This window comes from Protobothrops mucrosquamatus, unplaced genomic scaffold, assembly GCF_001527695.2.
Source record: "Protobothrops mucrosquamatus isolate PMUCROS unplaced genomic scaffold, P.Mucros_1.0 scaffold52, whole genome shotgun sequence".
NCBI classification, from domain to species: domain Eukaryota; kingdom Metazoa; phylum Chordata; class Lepidosauria; order Squamata; family Viperidae; genus Protobothrops; species Protobothrops mucrosquamatus.
In genome coordinates this window covers 1,094,278-1,112,217 of record NW_015386433.1, presented here as the reverse complement: position 1 = coordinate 1,112,217, position 17,940 = coordinate 1,094,278, and the positions used below count along the sequence as shown (strand labels likewise).

The following is a 17,940-nucleotide window of genomic DNA, read 5'->3' as shown; positions in this document are numbered from 1 at the left end:
AGTTAAGATGCCCAGCACACAATCATAGAGACTGGATGAGTAGGTTGAGTATACTTTAATTTAAGTGTTGAAAAAGTATAATTTTTTAAGAATGCTGTTTAACCACTTTATTCAAGAATGTCTCATCTTGTCTAAAGAAAGAAATGATATGTGTAACTATTCATTGTAGACTTTCCCTTGAAATGCTTGATAAATGTCCATTTACTTGAATAATTTTCATATGAGAAATCCCTTAGGAAGTCCTTTAATTTAATATTTAGCTCACTAGGCAATTCTGCTTTTTCATACTATAAACATGCAATTTTATATGTATCAACAAAAATATGTTGTAATTGATGATAGTATCTTTTTTAAGCATTCAGTGCTTAAAAAAGCCGCGCGGGCGGTGTTGGGAGGGACTCGTCGCTCCCATGTAACACCGCTGCTGCGCGAGCTGCACTGGTTGCCAGTGGCCTTCCGGGTGCGCTTTAAGGTGTTAGTTACCACCTTTAAAGCGCTCCATGGCATCGGACCTGGTTATCTCCGAGACCGCCTTCTGCCACAGATTCCCTCCCATAGACCGGTACGCTCCNCCTAGGGAGGATTTTAAATCGGGTTTATCTTAAGAGTAATTTTAAATAGCACAGCTTTAAATATTCGGTTTTAATTGGTTTTACTTGGGTGGGGTTGTAAATGTGTTTATGTTTTTTAATATGTTGTGAGCCGCCCTGAGTCCCGTTGGGAGAAGGGCGGGATATAAATCAAATAAAATAAATAAATAAATAAATAAAAATAAAATTTATACATACATCAGTTAACTTAGCATCTTTTGACAAATATTCAAACTTGCCTACTGGAACACTTTATATAGAGTCCAAGACACATTTAATATAACAATGCCATAGGATAACTCACAGGGTTACCTAGCTTCACACACACACACACACACACAGAGAGAGAGAGAGAGAGAGAGAGAGAGAGCGAAAGAGAGAGAGAGAGTGTGTGTGTGTGTGTTTGTGTGTGTGCGTGTATGTGTGTGTGTTTACAAAGGGTTGAATCCAGATATAATACTGGATTAAAATAAGCCTCCTAAATTCAATGGCTTGCCCTATATATGCATAAGTCATCTATTCCAATATTTTAGACTTAAGGCAGATTACTCCATACGGCATTTTTTCACATAGCTGAGAATTCTGGAAATTTAGCCTCCACAAAACATCCAAAAATCAGGTTACTGACATTTTTAGAGGACCTGGAAATTACAAACCTGTCAGTCCATATTGTACAAGATATTTTAATGGAATGGGACAATTAACCACAGGCATATACTGCACCCACTTTACCGCAAGCCGCCCACTGCAGCCGACTCACCGCAGGCATTTATTCTTGGCTGGACCTTTGCCATTTTTTTCCCCACCACTGGTCCCCCGCCCCTTGCAGGTGACACTTGTCCCCAGCCAATAGCTGCAGTGAATCCAGGCACTGGGCTCCACTCTGCAATTTCTGCCACCACCGCCACCGCCAGTTGCATCCTGCCTGGACCTGCTCTGCATCCCCCTTCTCTGGGACAATCTGGCATTGCTGAGTGCAGAGAGGGGCCAGGCAGGATGCAATGGGTGTCAGCCACCGCCTCCTCTTAAAAAGCCTGGAAAGGGAAGGCCCTATCGCCAACCAGCCCCTCCAACGTGGGCCACCTCAAGCTCCACCAATCTGGTGCAGGCAATATTGATGAGACAGGGTGGCTGGCATTATGGCTGGCTCCTGGGCCAGCCAGCTTCAAGCTTTGAGACCTTGGCAGAGAGCCCCCTCCCATTTGCTCCCCTGCCCCATTCTCTCCATCTAAATCTCAGGCAAGGCAACACTCAACAGTGCTACAGGTGACTCAGAGGGATTGCACATGCTACCCTTACAAATGCCCCTGGTAACCGGTCACCCATCCCTTTCCTAAGCACTGGCGCAGGGGCCTCCAACCCTATCAGTTCAACAAACTGGGCTCTAGCTTGGTAAGTGAAGCCAGGGTTTCAAAGCTTGAAGCTGGCTGGCCTGGTAGCTGGCCACCCTGCTCCCTCAAGATTGCCTGTGCCGGGTTGGTGGGTCTCAAGGCAGTCCACATGGTTGGGAGGTGATGGTCAGGGCAGGGCCTTCTCCTTCCCAGCTTTTCAAGAGACAGAAGCTACTGCCACTTGTTGCATCCTGCCTCACCCAGTCTGCACCCACCTCCTCCTCGCAACACCAGAGCCACCCAGGGAAGCTGAGTGCAGAGCAAGGCCAGATAGGACACAAGAGGTAGTGGCAGCAGAAGCTGTGGAGTGGAGCCCAGCACCCAGATGTCCCTATTGGCTGGGGACAAGTGACCCTTTGTGAATCATCTGGGATGAGGGACCAGTGGCAGGTGACCAGTGGTGGGGGAAAACACCAGTGAAGGGCCAGCCAATGATAAATACCCTCAATGGGTCAGCTGCACTGGGGGGGCAGCGGTGAAGTGGCCACAGCCATGGGCCTATGGTTAATTGTTCTAGACCCTGTTTGTGAGTACTAAGACAGAGATTTCTGATCAGAATAGCCAATGACTTGTGTTTAAATCCAAGTGGAGATCCTATTTATACATCTCTACAAAGCATGTTTGATTAAGCCCTGAATCAATTAGTTTAAAGGCAATTGTACACAGATTTGCCAACCAAATATAAGGCTCCTACATGACATTTAAAAGTTATTTGTTTGTGTTTAAATTAAGCCTTTTTTAAATTCAAGAAATGAGAGACAATAGTTACTCCATCCTGGTCCTGTTCAAACAATTTTTTAAAGTTTGTTTTTCAGAAAAGTGTGAGCAGAATGCCATGACAGATGTGAGAAACAAATAAAGAAAAACACATTTGCTATAGATTATTTCAATTGTCATCATGCTGAAAGTACTCAAGTTAACCAAATAAAAACCAATATTCCCACTGTGCCAGTCACTGTGTAATCATAAAGTGGGACAGACTGGCCCATGAATTCTGTATTATTAAAAGAATGATATTCTCAGTTTGTAAGTTATAGTCCTATAGATTTTGGTCAATTAAGTTTATTGATAAGTTGATTAATTAATTAATTAAAAGCTTCCTTTCAAAGAATTGCTTTGCTGTATCAAAAGAAAAAAGCATGTTTTATTATCTTGGATTTTATGAGAAAAATATATTCTAGTGTATATATTAGTCACTGAAAGAACATTTAAAAACTCTGCCATGTAAAAATCCTGAATAGTAAACATTTAATTATAGGTAAATCCATGGAATAATTGTGACTTATACCCTGAATAATGAAACCAAAGTTTAAATCAGTTTCAAATTAAAATTTAGAAATTTGGCTACTTATAAAAGAGAGCTGTTTCTATTTGGGACTACAAAAAAAAAGCTGGCTAATTAACGATATTATGATTTAATTGCCACTGTAAAGAAGAAAAAAGTAAAAGAATTCTATGTATATACAAAAAAAATATTGTAGTCTGCTTAAATAGAAACAAAATAAATAAAATGAGTTTTATATATAAATGAAGCAGAAACTTTATGGATATTTTTGTGTGCAAACACTCCTCAAACAAAAGAATGAGTCATCTCCATTGCCACCTTCAGTCTTCATTTTATAACATAGTAATGTAGATTCTATACTTTTATCACTGCAAAAATCAAATAATCTGTTATTTCAGATTCAGGTCCATATTATCTAAACCAGAGGCCCCCAACCACTGGGCCATGGCCCACTACTGAGCCATGGGCTATTCAGAACTGGGCAGCAGAAGCAGTGGGCAAGTGCATGTGCGCACACAGGTCCACTTGTGCAACCAGTGGGCTAGAGTGAGTGCAGCTCCATTTGTGTGAACGGCATGTGTGCGTGTCCGCTGCTTGCCCAAATGTAGCTGTGCATGCACATGCTTGCACGCCATTCATGCAAATCATCCCTCTTTCCCCCCACTGGTCCACAAAGTTAGAAAGGTTGGGAACCGCCATCTAAATAATAAATCTGATCCAAGCTGGTACAATAACTTACAGTGGTACAATCCACTTACAGCCTTTAATGGCTATTGCACACTTCATGAAGCTACTTCATGTCAACTACTTTGGTAAATGGCCCAATAGCCTTCAGGGTAAAATATCCACTGACAATTAAAAAAAGGCAGAAAATCTACAGTTGCTAATTATTTGTATTACTGTAACTACTTTCAGCCACTATTTGACTATTCTCAAAAAGCTTGAATAGCAGCATGGCAGATTTGTGATGTTTTACACACTTCCAAAAAATGAAATTAGAACTATAGTCAAATCAACTTCAAATTCATTACTTAATGGGCAGAAATGAGAATGCAGGATACTTCATCCCATCTGGTGTTTTACATCACTATCCCTTCTCTCTCTCCTTCTTTCTCTGCAGTTTTGATATGTGCCTCATAAATATGAAATCAGACTGCATGGATCATTTACCATCTTATCTGCAAGTGAAACAGGAATGTGCTGTTTAACTTTTATGACTCTGTGAATATATAAGGAAGTTATTTCTGACTTTGAAATAATGCCAGCAGGTAAAGGGGGAAGAAAATGGCTGTTTATTTAGTTAAAAAAATAAGTGTTTATTTTCAAGATTTAATGAGATATATCTATCCCATAATTTTCAACATGCAGTTATCTAGTGCAAATTAGAATCCTTAGTGAGAGGAACAAAAACTCATAACTTTCTATTTGGTTTCTCTATAGATTCTTTGCTTTGGAGATTATAATCATCACGTGTTGTATTCATTCAAGGACTTTATAAAAATAAATTGAGTACATTGCCTTTGACTCAGTTCTGCCATTTTAATATAATAAACTGCTAGGAGTTTTGTAACAGAGTAAAGGTTAAAAAAAAAGTTTGTTGATCATAGGCAATTTTCTATAAGAGTTTTGCCTCTTGATCAGGAATCCTAGGATTTCTTTTTTTTAACAGATTCCACAGCCTAAAAAAGTTTGAAAGCCCCTGCTTTAAGTGATTATATAAATCAAGAGAAACTACAGGAAACAATAATGTGGGGGGCATGTATATATATTTTATTTATTTGAGAATTTTTAATATGTATGTATACACACATACACACATACACAATTTTCAAAGGCAAAGATTTACTCCAGGTTTTTAATTTCAGGAATGCAATTACCATTAAAAAAAACATCTGAAAGTAAAAGTTCAATGGAAAGTACAGCTGGCCTATAAGAAAAACAAATCATCCTCCAACAAGCAAGTTTTTGTTTTTTCTGTTCAGTTTGTGAATTTACTGACACGGAATCCCCTGTCACCTTCAAAGCTATTTCTCAAGCAACCTGTCAGTTTGCCCATCCTTGGAAACAAACTTGACAGAGACAGCTCTACTTTATCACTTTGCATGGATCCAAATTCTGCCCTACTTTTCTGCCACTGTTGGTGTAATACTGAAGCACGTGGGTTCAAGTAACATTTCTGAATGTTTCTTTCCCAGATTGCAAAATGTTCCTTTGGAGTAAGATAGCATTATTATACCAAGATTTCCACAGTTGATTCTCTTAACAGAGTTCTATACTATTATCATATAAAGTTGTCCCTTATACACTATAACAAATAAACCTTGTCTCTGCTTGCCCCAAGATCATATCTGTATGGTTTCTTATGAAATATAATTGCTCCTCCTAGACAACTCAAGAATTTTAGGCTATTCATGTCACTATATTTCCTTGAAGGAGAATGAGATAAAATCTGTTTATGATGCAAATACACAAACATTCCCTATGCAAATTTTGAATCAAAAACATTTCTTTCCTGATACACCTGATCCTATTTTATACCCAGAGATATTTTTTATATCAATTGCTATTCCCTGGAGTGTTATAGACTAATTTCATTTCAATCTATTCATTCATTCACTCATTCAAACTATATCAGGTCACACTCCTTTCTGGTGTTCGTTCCATTTTGTTCAGCCTGCAGCTCACTAGTGGTCCACATAAATCAATACTGACTGCCGAGCAAGAGTTTTAACCAAAATTCTTTCCTAGCCTTGACAAGATACTAGGATCTATACCCTATCACATATACAACAAACAAATTCATTTATTAGATCTGGAACTGTGGCCTGAGGCAGGCTAGATAAACTATCCAACAAACAGGCATTTTTAAAGCAAATGAATGATACCTTTAGGAGTTCCCGGGGTTCACTTCCTTCATCCACAACAATCAACTGTGCTCTCCCATTCCGTTCATTGTCTCGAATGCCCGCCGCAACATGAGTAGCTTTCAAGAGCTCAAATTTATTGCAGGTAGAACCACACCACTGGTAGATATGCTATAACAAAACAAACACAGTTAACAGAATTTACCTAAGAAAGCATGAATGTGAAGTGTAAAAAATAAAGGATGCTTGGGACTTTCCTTCATTTTATGTACATAACAATCAGCAAAGTGTTACCGAGAGACAGCCATCACCCAGTAAGCTCTGTGATCAACAGAGACCTGGACATGGGTGCCCAATCCAAGCAAATATCTTAACCTCTATTTTACTGTTGAAATTATTTTCAGAATTCACTGCATTTCACTGCAAAATGCAGAAGATAAACATTTCGGTTTTTTTGGTCTTAAAATACAGAAGGATAGTTGAAAAAAATGAAAATCTCTTTGTATTTCATGAGAATTTGTACATTCTTATTTAATATTAATATGGATTGCATTTATGGAAGTTTTCCCCTTCTGAAAGTCTTTTCAAGCTTGGTCCCTTCAGGTAGGCTTTCCATATTTTATGGCCAACTAAGAATTCTGGAATTGCAGTTCTAGAATAGAAATGGTACATTCTAGTAGGTAACCTTAATAATCTGGAGTTTCTATATTTCCACAAGGAAGGTTTTGTTTTCATAAGATGAAGCAAAGTTTTTCTCCATGCATATAAAATCCAGATGCATAAATCATAGGTTCTAGGCAAAATTTATTCTCAAAGGATCATTTCTGCCAATTATTCACATCTAGCTAATGAAAAAAATGAGGTGAGAAACACACAGGAAAAACTAGTATTAGCTATCTCAGAACTCAGAAGACTTACAACAAGGATTTTAAAAGGCAAACTCAGAACTCCTATTCCTCCATTAAAGGCATAAAAGAAAATGTGGTGTATACTCATTCTGCATGATTCAGCCACTCAGTCACAAAAATTGAGGCTATGGCTGATCCACTGACCCAAAAGCAACTTAGAAAAGTTTCCTCCTGCTTTTAGAAATAGAGCTAAGGGAAAATGTGATAATCTATTAACATTGTAGTATAACTTGAACTTTAATTAGCCTATTTGGATGCTATTTAGTAACGAATAGTACAAACAGTTAAGAAAATAGCATGTTCTCATTTACCAATACTAGGGTACATTTGCTAAGAAAGAGTTACAGAATTACTTGTATTTCTCATATCATGGAATATTTGAATTTCTAGCATTTCTATTGCACATAATACATCCCAAACACAGGAACAAAAATTAAAAATTGTGCTACAATATGGATTTATAAATATTAATACAGTGATTAGTATAAAAGAATATGATATAGAAAATTAACTTTAAATTTTTGTTTTAGAAAATATTCAAGATTTGTTCTAGATATATATTGCATGAATAATTGCTTGGCATGTAATTTAATTCAATTAATGTTTAATTTTAATTGAATTGATTGATTTATTGATTCAAATACAGTTAATATCATCACCATTTATGAAGCAATTTCTGCTTTTGCTTGATTAAAAATTCTAATTCAACAGCAACTTGTGGCACACACACAAACACACACATTTGAGACTCACTGCACAATATTAGGTTTTTCTAAATAGAACATCTAGATTTAGAAAGAACTTTCTGCACACAGTAAACACAACATTGCAAACACAAACACATTTTAGTAAAGAATCTTTTTGTAAAAGAAAACAGTACATCATAATGGTAAAGGACTGAGAAGGAAACTATCAGTTTTTTCAATTTTCCTATAGTAAAAGTAAAGAGGGTTAAACCAAAAGAAGGTAAGACAAGGTCCTGAAGTGCTTTTTAGAACATGAGAAGTAAAAATCATTGCTACACTTGTATGAGAAGTTTAAAGGTTTCCATTAATAGCTTCTGCTTTTCGCCACACAACTCTGGAGAAACATCCTGTTCAGACTGGGATTTTCCACTGTTAACAAAAGTCATTTAGACATTATTTCCATGACAGCCTGGATCAAAAACTTTTCATATAGGGCCCATGTGGCTCCTTGGAAGCTAGTGAATGTGTTGTTTGCCAGTTAGCATAACCAACAAAAAAAAAGAGTAAGGAAGGCAGCAAGGATATTCCTGTTTTCTACAGGCAATAGAAAAGGGAAGAAAGCAAGGTCCCAAAGCAAGACTCTTTCCATTACCTGCTTTCCTTGTCCTGGCACTGACCAACAGCACCTAGCAATTGGTCTCGGCCCATTTAAATTAGGCTGTTTCTTTTGAATAACAAACTTTTGTGTTCCCCAAATCTCTATGAACGAAAACTATGTTACCATATTCTTGCCACTTTGTCTACCTGCCAGAAGAATGACCACAATCTTCTAAATGACATGAATCATAAAACCATAAAGCTGGAATGATTATAGGCATCACCTCATCCAACCCCCTGCAGAAAACAGGATGCATTGACAGATGATCATCTGGCTTCTATTTGAAGAACTCTGGGGAAGAAGAACTTATACCTTCATGTGATTGTTTATCCGAAGACTCCTATCATCTCCCTTCAATCATCTACTATTAAACATATGCATTTCTTTAACCTTTCCTCAAAGGTTTGGTTTCCACACTCCACAGTTTCTTGGCAGTTGTCACTGAAACTTGCTTCAGTTTGTCAGAATTAATTTATGAATGTGGTGCATAGAACCAAATATTACACTTAAGTGGGCTCTAATCAGGATAGAATAGAGTCAAACAATTACTTTCCATACTTTGGACTCTATGCTCCTATTAATGGATCCTAATATCTAACTTACCTTTTTATCAACTGCTTATCATTTCAGGTTCTTATTTAACTTGTGATCTAAGGCCTACTCATGTCCACAATATAGGCAGGTGTATTTGTAACTTATTCTCGTCCCACTGCTTTTGTACATCTTACTTCTGTAATTTTTGTTTCTTTTTGCAGTAAAATTGCAGCAAGGCTATTTTTCATAATTCTGTGTACGACACTTGGCCCACATTCCATGATAATCTCTAGCTATGAATCACACCTCCTGACCACATATAGTGGGAGGAAATTAAATTGAGGATATACCAAATTTGAATCTTGTGAGAATAGAATTTAGTTCTTCAGTACTTCTACTTTCTATTGATTAATGAAACAAAATAAAACATATACACAGAGAGAAATATATACATATATACCCATTTTTAAGCTAAGGTTATGGGTTACAGATTACAGAAATAAAATATAGATTTTATTTGTCAAATTTAGGATTTCTAAGAAACAGGATTTCCTGCAAATTTTCTTTTTGCAGCCTATACAGCTACTTAACTATAAATTAATTAGTAAATCTCCTCTGATGCCTAATGTTGAGTCTTAAATTATATAAATTTCATAAAACCTTTTTCCCACTCTGGTACTTTTAGATGTTTCAGTACAGGGGAATTATTAAAATTATTACCCAGTACATCTGGAAAAGCATTCAAATTAGAGTAAGGTTAGACAAGACATTCTGGCTTGAACTTATACATCAGATGATATCTGCAGGAATTTCCCTTGTTTGTTTTGGAAACTTGAGATCTGTGATAACTTACCGTTCCAAGATCTACAATGAAGCAGTCTCCTTTATTAAAACTCTCCCAGCTAAAAGGAACTTCTGTAGCTCTAACCACTCTCCGACCCTTGACATGTAGGAGTCTCTGAGCACTTAGGTCATTTGTAATTACATGCTTAAAACCAGAAGCAATGCCACCTGCCTGGAACAACAAACACATCAAAGAACCCAGGCTTTAGCAGCATGTATTAGACATCATAACAAAACATGTTCGTGTTCCTACAAACTTAAATTTAGAGACTATGCATGCACTATATGCTTGGAGCTTTAGTTCTCCCACTTTCAGATATTAATCAGCAACAACAACTCCTTCTAAGAACAGTTTCAGTGAGTTCAGCAGAAATGGGAGATAAAAGAGGATCACTTCACAGCCACCGCAGCTTCCTAAAAGGCTGGGAAAGAGAAGGCCCTATCCCCAACCAGCCCCTCAAGCTCCACCAACCTGGTGGAGGCAATCTTGACAAGGCAGGATGGCTGGCATTGCGGCTGGCTCCTGGGCCAGTCAGCTTCAAGCTTTGAGACTCTGGCAGAGAGCCCCCCCTATTTGCTCCACTGTCCCATTCACTCTTTCTAAATCTCGAGGGAGGCAACACTCAGCAGAGCTGCAAGTAATTCAGAGGCGGTTGTACAATCTACCCTTACAAATGCCCCTGGCAACCAGTGAACCTTGCCCCTGGGAAACGCCTTTCTCAAGCATTGGCGCAGGGGGTTTCAAAGCTTGAAGCTTGAACAGGGCCATATGATGCAAACAGATAGGGAATGTTAGGAGCAATTTTCCACATTTTTTTCCTAGGTTTTGGGCTTTTAAAATATTATCTTAACATTTTAAAGACATTTGAGGCTTGGCTGATATCACTATTATTATTCAATTGAAATTATGCAGTATAATTGCTTAGGTTTCTAAGGACTGCAAAAAATTAATTAGGGAACAATACAACAATTTTTCTGACTTTTATTGTTTCTTACTTTTTCTTTTATCTTTTTTCTAATTTTTTTCCTTTTTTAAAAAAAATTTTTAATTCTGCAAAAAAATCTCAGTAACAATTAAAGAAAAAAAAATCCTATCATTTTCTTGATTAACAATCATCCTTGATAGTCAGGAAACTATAGTTCATGAAACAACTTCCTGGTACACTGAAGGAGGTACATTAATCTAAGAGTTCATCAACTGAATTCTCTCACCGAATTCATATTTCTTTAGCTAAAGAGGCTTGGTAGTAATTATGCCTATTACTTAAAATGAATAGGAGGGTTACAACCTCTTTTGATTTCAGATTTAATATTACACTGATATTTTAATGTAAACAATTCTTGAAAAAGCCTCTCATTTTCACGCTATACCTTATACTTAATGCCTCCTTTAAAGTATCCAACGAATTGTGTGGACTCATAACCTTGGATTTCTCGGTGCTGCACAGGTTTCCCTCCAAGATAATCATCCAGCTGAACCGTAAAGATGGCTGCTGCAGTGCTTTCATCCTGAGTACATTCTTTACCTACGAGAAAGTGTAGGGTGGTTCTACTTAGAGGAGCAGAGAAGGAACAATTGTGAATAATTAAATTACACTGCTGGCCATAAGCCAAATAGTCCAGGATGCTGCAGATTCTGAATAATCACCCTGACTAGAAAACAACGATCCATCTTCTGTGAATTTTTCCAAATTTTCTTTAATCATCACCTCACCTCAAGACAAGGATATCAAAGCAACTTCTTGTGTAAAAAATATTTGCTTGCTTTCTATCCTGAAATAGTAGCTGTAGATCCCGCTCAGGAATTCTAGAAAGTTCTAATTAGAGAAGAACTGACAAAAAGCCCCACTCTTCAAACAGTGGAAGGCCTATCATATAGAATAGGATATAGTATATTTTATGCTGAGCTACAAGACAGGACTAGACTTGTGGATTTAAGTTGTAAGACAGTATTAGGAAAAATATCCTGGTGATATGACAATGAATTCAGTGACAGGTGTGCATTTTTCCTTATTAAAAAATCTAAGCAACAAAAGCACTGTAATGAAGAACAACTTTAATCAAATATGAACACATTTTATTAGGTATATTATTGCTTTTCCTGAAAAAATTATCCCACTAGCCATGTTGCTGACTAATTTTGGCTTTCTCCTTAGTTACAGATGTATTTTCAACTCTCTACAGATAATCCTTGATTTACAACTATAATTGAGCCTAGAATTACAGTCATAAATCATTATGATTATAAGTTGAGGCATCATCTATCAGATCCAATTTTCAGCATTTTGTTGTGATGGTTCTTAAGCAAATCCATTTTATTCAATGGGAGTTTTGGGTCAGATATCGGTAAAAAAAAAATGTCAAAAATTGTGCTTATCTGATCACAGGATGCTGCAAATGGCCATAAAGGTGAGTTGATTGCCAAGCAGCCAAAATATGATCACATAACCATGGGAAGGTGGGCCATTGTAAGGATGAAATCGGGTGATAAGTAACTTTTGTTATTTATTAACAAAATTATTAAGCAACTGGTTGTAAGTCAAAGTTATTAAGCAACTGGTTGTAAGTCAAAGACTACTTGTACTCCCAGCGTTTTATATTTTCCTTCATTTATTTTTAAAATAATTAAATCCGTGTATTTTTATTATTTTTTTGTTTTGTATAGATACTGTTTAGTTAAGTATTTTCCCCCTTTGGTTCTGCAAATAAAAGAAATTGCATCTGTTGGGGATGCTCATCTCCAAAAATTGCTTTAGTTCTGCATATCCAAACTAAGCTGAAAGTTTGTCTTCACAGCAAAGACATCACCAATGTCAAATTTCAGATTAGGATCAGGAAATTTCACTTTTCTTAAAACTAAGGTTATTTTTTTTAATGGGAACTACCAAAAAGCACTTAGCCAAACTAAAGTATCAGGAAGTCATCTGCAATGGATTTCTTTTTTATTTATTAATCTATCTAAGTCTGGTCTTGTTCCAGTGGCTTTCCTTTTTGACATCATCCAAACTAAGTGGAAGGTTCCAGGAAAGTGTAATGATCTTTGGCTATCTTTTAATAATTTATAAAATGATAAACTTCAGAAAGATTTGTACTATTCATCATACCAAAATACTGTAATGAGTTCCATTTCTCCTAAATATACAGAAATCAAACAGTCTTCCTTTCTCATTGAACCAAATGGAAAATTGGTTAATTTAATATGTTAACAGGTTGATGAATAAACATTAGAGACTGCCTCACTTTACAAATTAGACACAGCTCATACCATCATGCTAAACCATAAGGACTGTATCTGAATTGGCAAATTACTGTTTGCAATCAGAAACAGGCTAGGGAGGTTAGTGAGGTTGCCACTCATATGCTCACTTTGGTTAGATACAACATTATCAATACATAATTATTTTTATTTGTTTTGTTTTGTGAGACTGTTGTACAAACTTATGCAACAAACTAAGAGAAGTGAATAATGGAACAGACATGCTGCTTTAAAACTATAGCTTGATTTCATTTCCAAACTAACAATAATCAATCTATAGTTTGATGTAATGGTAACTGAGTTACGTATCCCATTTGATGTCTGTTTTATGGGATAATAATTTGTTGATAAATCATTTATCAGTAGCAAATTATTGCTCTTGTCTTCCAAACCAGTCTGAATTTTGCTTTATAGCTATACTATTTCTGTAACTGAAATGTCCAAATTCTGTTTTCTTAGAGACTGTTTTCCTTTGAAAGTAAAGTTGAATTCTATCCACTTCCTGAACTGAACACCAATTTTTGTGAAACTTGCACTCCCATGTGAATGCAAGATTGCCCAGCCAAATCTAATTCAAAGCACATCTAGATAATTCACCTTTACCTCAGAAGCATTAGCAAAATAGTTTCATATATTTAAGCATGAATCATTTTCCATCACATGCAGAAAACACTGATATTGAATGTTGAAAAAAAGTTGCATTAAAAGTTTTAGATAAATCAAGAAACATACTTTTATATTGCATAACACTGTAACTGTAGCTGAATATTTAAAAGAAGAAGATAAGTTTTTCAGCTGAAGAGTTTTTCTTTCACATGTGAATATATGAAAAAGTACACAAAATTGAGCCAGAAAAAAAAAGCTAGGCCATAAACTGCTTAAATATCTCAGCTATAAATTACAGAGGATATTTACATGCCATTGTTTTTACAATAGCAAAACCTGACAGTAAAAATATAGAATACCTGAGTTTGCCAATGCTGTCCACTGCTTTCTAGTTTCTTTGCATGTTCTGATTTGAATAGGGGAATCCTGAGAAATGGGCTATTTTTTTTTTTTTTGCTCTATCCTCACATCACTCCTTCAACCAGAAATAATTATTTCTACTAAGCATAATCCAAATTACACAGATGCATTAACACTGTTGTCTGATGAATTGGAAACGCTGTGTGTGTATGTAAGAGAAGCGAAAGTTTTTGCTTTATTGAACGGTCAAAGGGGAGATAGAGTTGATAAACAAGAAAATTTATGAGAATCCAAAGAAAACTGCGTTTGAAGTAACCATTGTCTTAAGTCAGGTACAGAGGATTCTCTAGGAAATCCTGCCGTGCCTACTAAAAGTTAATAACCTCGCTATACATAATTATCCAAATGACAAGTTCCAGAACCACAGAAATCCAGTTTCAGAAAAAGAAGGTGGCATCTGCTCTAACAGATAGATTACGGTGGTAGTTTGAAAATATAATGACTTTATTTTGACAAGACATTCTTTTCTGTATTTCGTATAAGAGATGGAATTCACTCTGCTGGAATTTGTCTTTCAAAAGACACCAAGTTATTTATTTCACACATTTGACATAAATGCACCCCAACATAATGTAGAATATTATTAAAATAATTTGACAAAGACAATAAACAGCATAGATTAAAAAGCATCGAACCATTCACTCAACATTCAATAAGTCTTTAAAATGTGCCTAAAATACATTCAATACTTGAAATCTTCATTTTCTAGTTTGATACAACTGGAGCAAATTGCCATCATTATGGAAATCATACTATTTGCACCAGTTATGTCATTTAAATAATGGCATCAGTATGCAAATCATATAAAGTGCTGCAAATGATGAAATTTTCTTCAATTGCATAATGAAGCCATCATGTAAATCAAGTAAATTGTGATGTACTGTGCAATGTATAAATATTCTCTCTTACCGACTGGTCCACTAAATCTATAGATACCTAATCTTACTAACTGGTCTCCCTTAAGTAGGAACCTCACAAATTCCAGGTCACAGTATGATTGCAGATGCCATTACAGAGAAGGTCCTACAAGTAACTTATTTGATGACACTCTGAAAATCTTCATAAATGCAACAGGACTGCTCAGAGCAGAACAGATGGACTATCAGATATCCTGCTCCCAATTTGACTATGGACTTAAATGGGAAAAGCAAAACTTGGAACCTGATCATGAGCTAATTGACTGCAAATGCAGTTGCTTTAGCAGAGATGCAATTTTGCCAAGGCCAGGTACTTTATTCAGAAATATAGTTTCATTATGAGAATATCATACATTTGAAGACATTTCATATATCAATAGAATCACCATTAGTGCACATGTACATTATGCAGAGTACAAATAATTGAATTTCTATCCCTATTGTTTACAATCTAGTCCAATCTTTCTCAACTTGGCATGTTGCAACACAATTCCCAGAACTCACAGCCAATAGTTTTGCTATGAATTATAAAAGCCACAGTTGAAACACATCTGGAGAATTCTAAACTGGGAAAGGCTGCACTAGATGGAGATGCAGTAACTAAATTGTATCAGCTGAGTAAAGTTGGGTAACATTTGGATAGCAAACTTGAAATAGCCATACAACATCTGGGGAGCAACAGGGAGAAATAATTTGTGAGCTGAGTACTTTCTACAGAGAGACTTATTCATGCATTCCTAAACTGGCTGCTAAGTCCAGTTTGAGCTCTTTGTGCTCTGTTCAGCTAAAAGCTGAAAAGATTTCATTTTTCTTCTCTAACTCCACTGGGAACAATAGCTGCTTTTCCAGCAAATATATTCCTCCTAATTGAGACTAACTTCAATCATCAAAGATAGTCAGTTCAACCAGGGTTTCCTCAAGCATGTTCCCGATACTGCAACAGTTTCCAGATGTCTTGGACTATAATAACCCCTCCCCAACTAATGGATACTCTTAGTTGTGTTGGACACTCTTAAACTCAGCTCCTCTTCCAGTAGGTGTTGGACTATCGCACTTATCTTTCAGCCCCATATCTCTGCAATGAAAGCTACCCTGCTCATCCCTACCAAACTACTGCCAGAGTTGATCGAATATGATGGTAAATGTAGTTTGATCCCTCTGGCAGCTCTAATTTCAGGAAAGCTTGCTTAAGTTTGTTTTAGCATGATTTTAACTAAGCTTTGGTTTTTGCCCCATCAATTGCTCCCATCCCGGCGGGTGGCCCAGCGCCCTACCTAGCCAATAGTGCAGATTGTAGAAGGTGGCGTTGTTCTTCTTGAAGGTGTGCAGCACCAGGTAGGCGTCGCCCACGTAGAAATCGCCGTACAAAGGTTCGGGCACCGGCACCAGTTCCATCTTCTCTACCCGCCAGATCTGCAGCCCGACCTTCTGGCCTGCCCGGGCAAACTCTTTGTGATAAAGCTCTGGCGGTGCCATCTCGCTCTGCTTCTGCTTCTGCTTCAAGCGGTCAAACCAAGCAGACCAGCCAAAGTCTTCACTTAAATCCGTTGCACGTCTCAACTGCTGAGCTTTATCTGCGAAGAGCAAAGCAGCTCTCTCCGCTTTATAAACTTTAGTCTGCCCGGGCCCTCTAGCGCCCCGGGAAAGGGAGCGGTCCCAATAGGCGGGTCTTGTTTACACTTTCTTACCAGCCCTCCAAGCTCAGAAAACGGACGCCTCGCTAAGCTCGGAAGAGCACCTGGGTTGGCGAGGGAGGAGAACCGCCTTGCCTTGGCGCTCCGCTGAGAACAGGGAAGCGCACTGACCGCGCCTCCGATCGGCTGAAAGGCAACTTGTCTCAGGGAACAGCGAGCTCGTTCAGGAGGACCCAGCAGGAAACCTCGAGGCGGCCAAAGGGCTGAGAAACTTGCTTTCCCTCCAGCAGCCTTATATCCTCTCCATAAATTCATTTATAGCGCAAAGATCCAGCTAACGCCTTTTTCAAACAAATAGATAAAAATAAGAAAGTAATACTGCCGTTTTTATTTTTACCCCTTTCAGGGAGGCCGTTCGTTGAATGTATGAAGCAATCCTATCAGAATCTCCCTTCATCCTGACATACATATCATTGTGAGAGACGTAAAGTTATCTAGTTGAGCTGTGAACGGGATTGGGGGGGAGGGGGGGAGAGGGAGGGGTAACATTGGTGGTATGAATCCAGCCGTTGGAGTTAGCAAACCGCAATTAGTGAGTTAACTGTTATACAGCCAACGCTGATGATTTATTTAAGAATATGGTTTCATAAACGCTATGTGAATGCAGCTTCACACATACCATTCTCTCTTTAATAAATTCTTCATTGAACTGGTAGAGCGCAGAGCTCAGGAGACGTATGCCAATTAAAATTGGATCAAAAATATCCATGATTTGATAGAGAGGTTGCAATGAAGTAGGATTAGGGGCCCAATACCCACTTTGTGAAGCAGGCAAGCAGTGCAGAAGAAGCAGCGGGAAGAGGTCTGGGTGGTAATTCCAACCAGGTTTTGCTGCATTGTACAGATAACATGACTCTAGTTAAGTGTTTCTCTAACTTGGCAAGTTCAAGATAAGTGGACTTCAACTTCCAGAATTTCTTCATTTTAGCAACCTAGAGTAGAGACTTAAAGCTAAGATTTAAGAGATTTACTAGAAACTCACAATACATCTGGTGTCACCTGCTCTTACTATTGTTATTTCAACACAGTGAAGGTTGGGTAACTTGAGAAGTCTTTATGAGACACTGCAGTGTGATGGGGAAATAAACTTAAGAAGTCACTGTAAAAAAAACTGTCTATCTTTGGATTCATAATATGGATTGTTTGTTTTTGGTTTAATATGACATGTGAACTTTGACATTTGGCTGTAATTTAGAAATTAGTATGAAGTATATATACCCAACCAATTGTAACTTATTGAAAAGAACAATCACCATGATTAAGTGCTTTTGTCTTAGTACAATATCCA

The 17,940-nt window shown here is 37.3% G+C and overlaps 1 protein-coding gene across 1 annotated transcript in view; it reads right to left on the bottom strand.

Moving 5' to 3' along the window:
* Positions 1–16,611, bottom strand: part of SCIN (scinderin) — a 49,162-nt gene extending 32,551 nt beyond the window's left edge. Inside the window, exons 1-4 of the mRNA XM_015811834.1 lie at positions 16,233–16,611; positions 11,131–11,285; positions 9,770–9,931; positions 6,152–6,301 (exon numbers count right to left, since the gene is read on the bottom strand). Of these exons, the coding sequence (XP_015667320.1) occupies positions 6,152–6,301; positions 9,770–9,931; positions 11,131–11,285; positions 16,233–16,434 (669 nt within the window). The 5' untranslated portion in view covers positions 16,435–16,611. The remainder of the gene's footprint in view (positions 1–6,151; positions 6,302–9,769; positions 9,932–11,130; positions 11,286–16,232) is intronic.
* Positions 16,612–17,940: the final 1,329 nt, after the last annotated feature.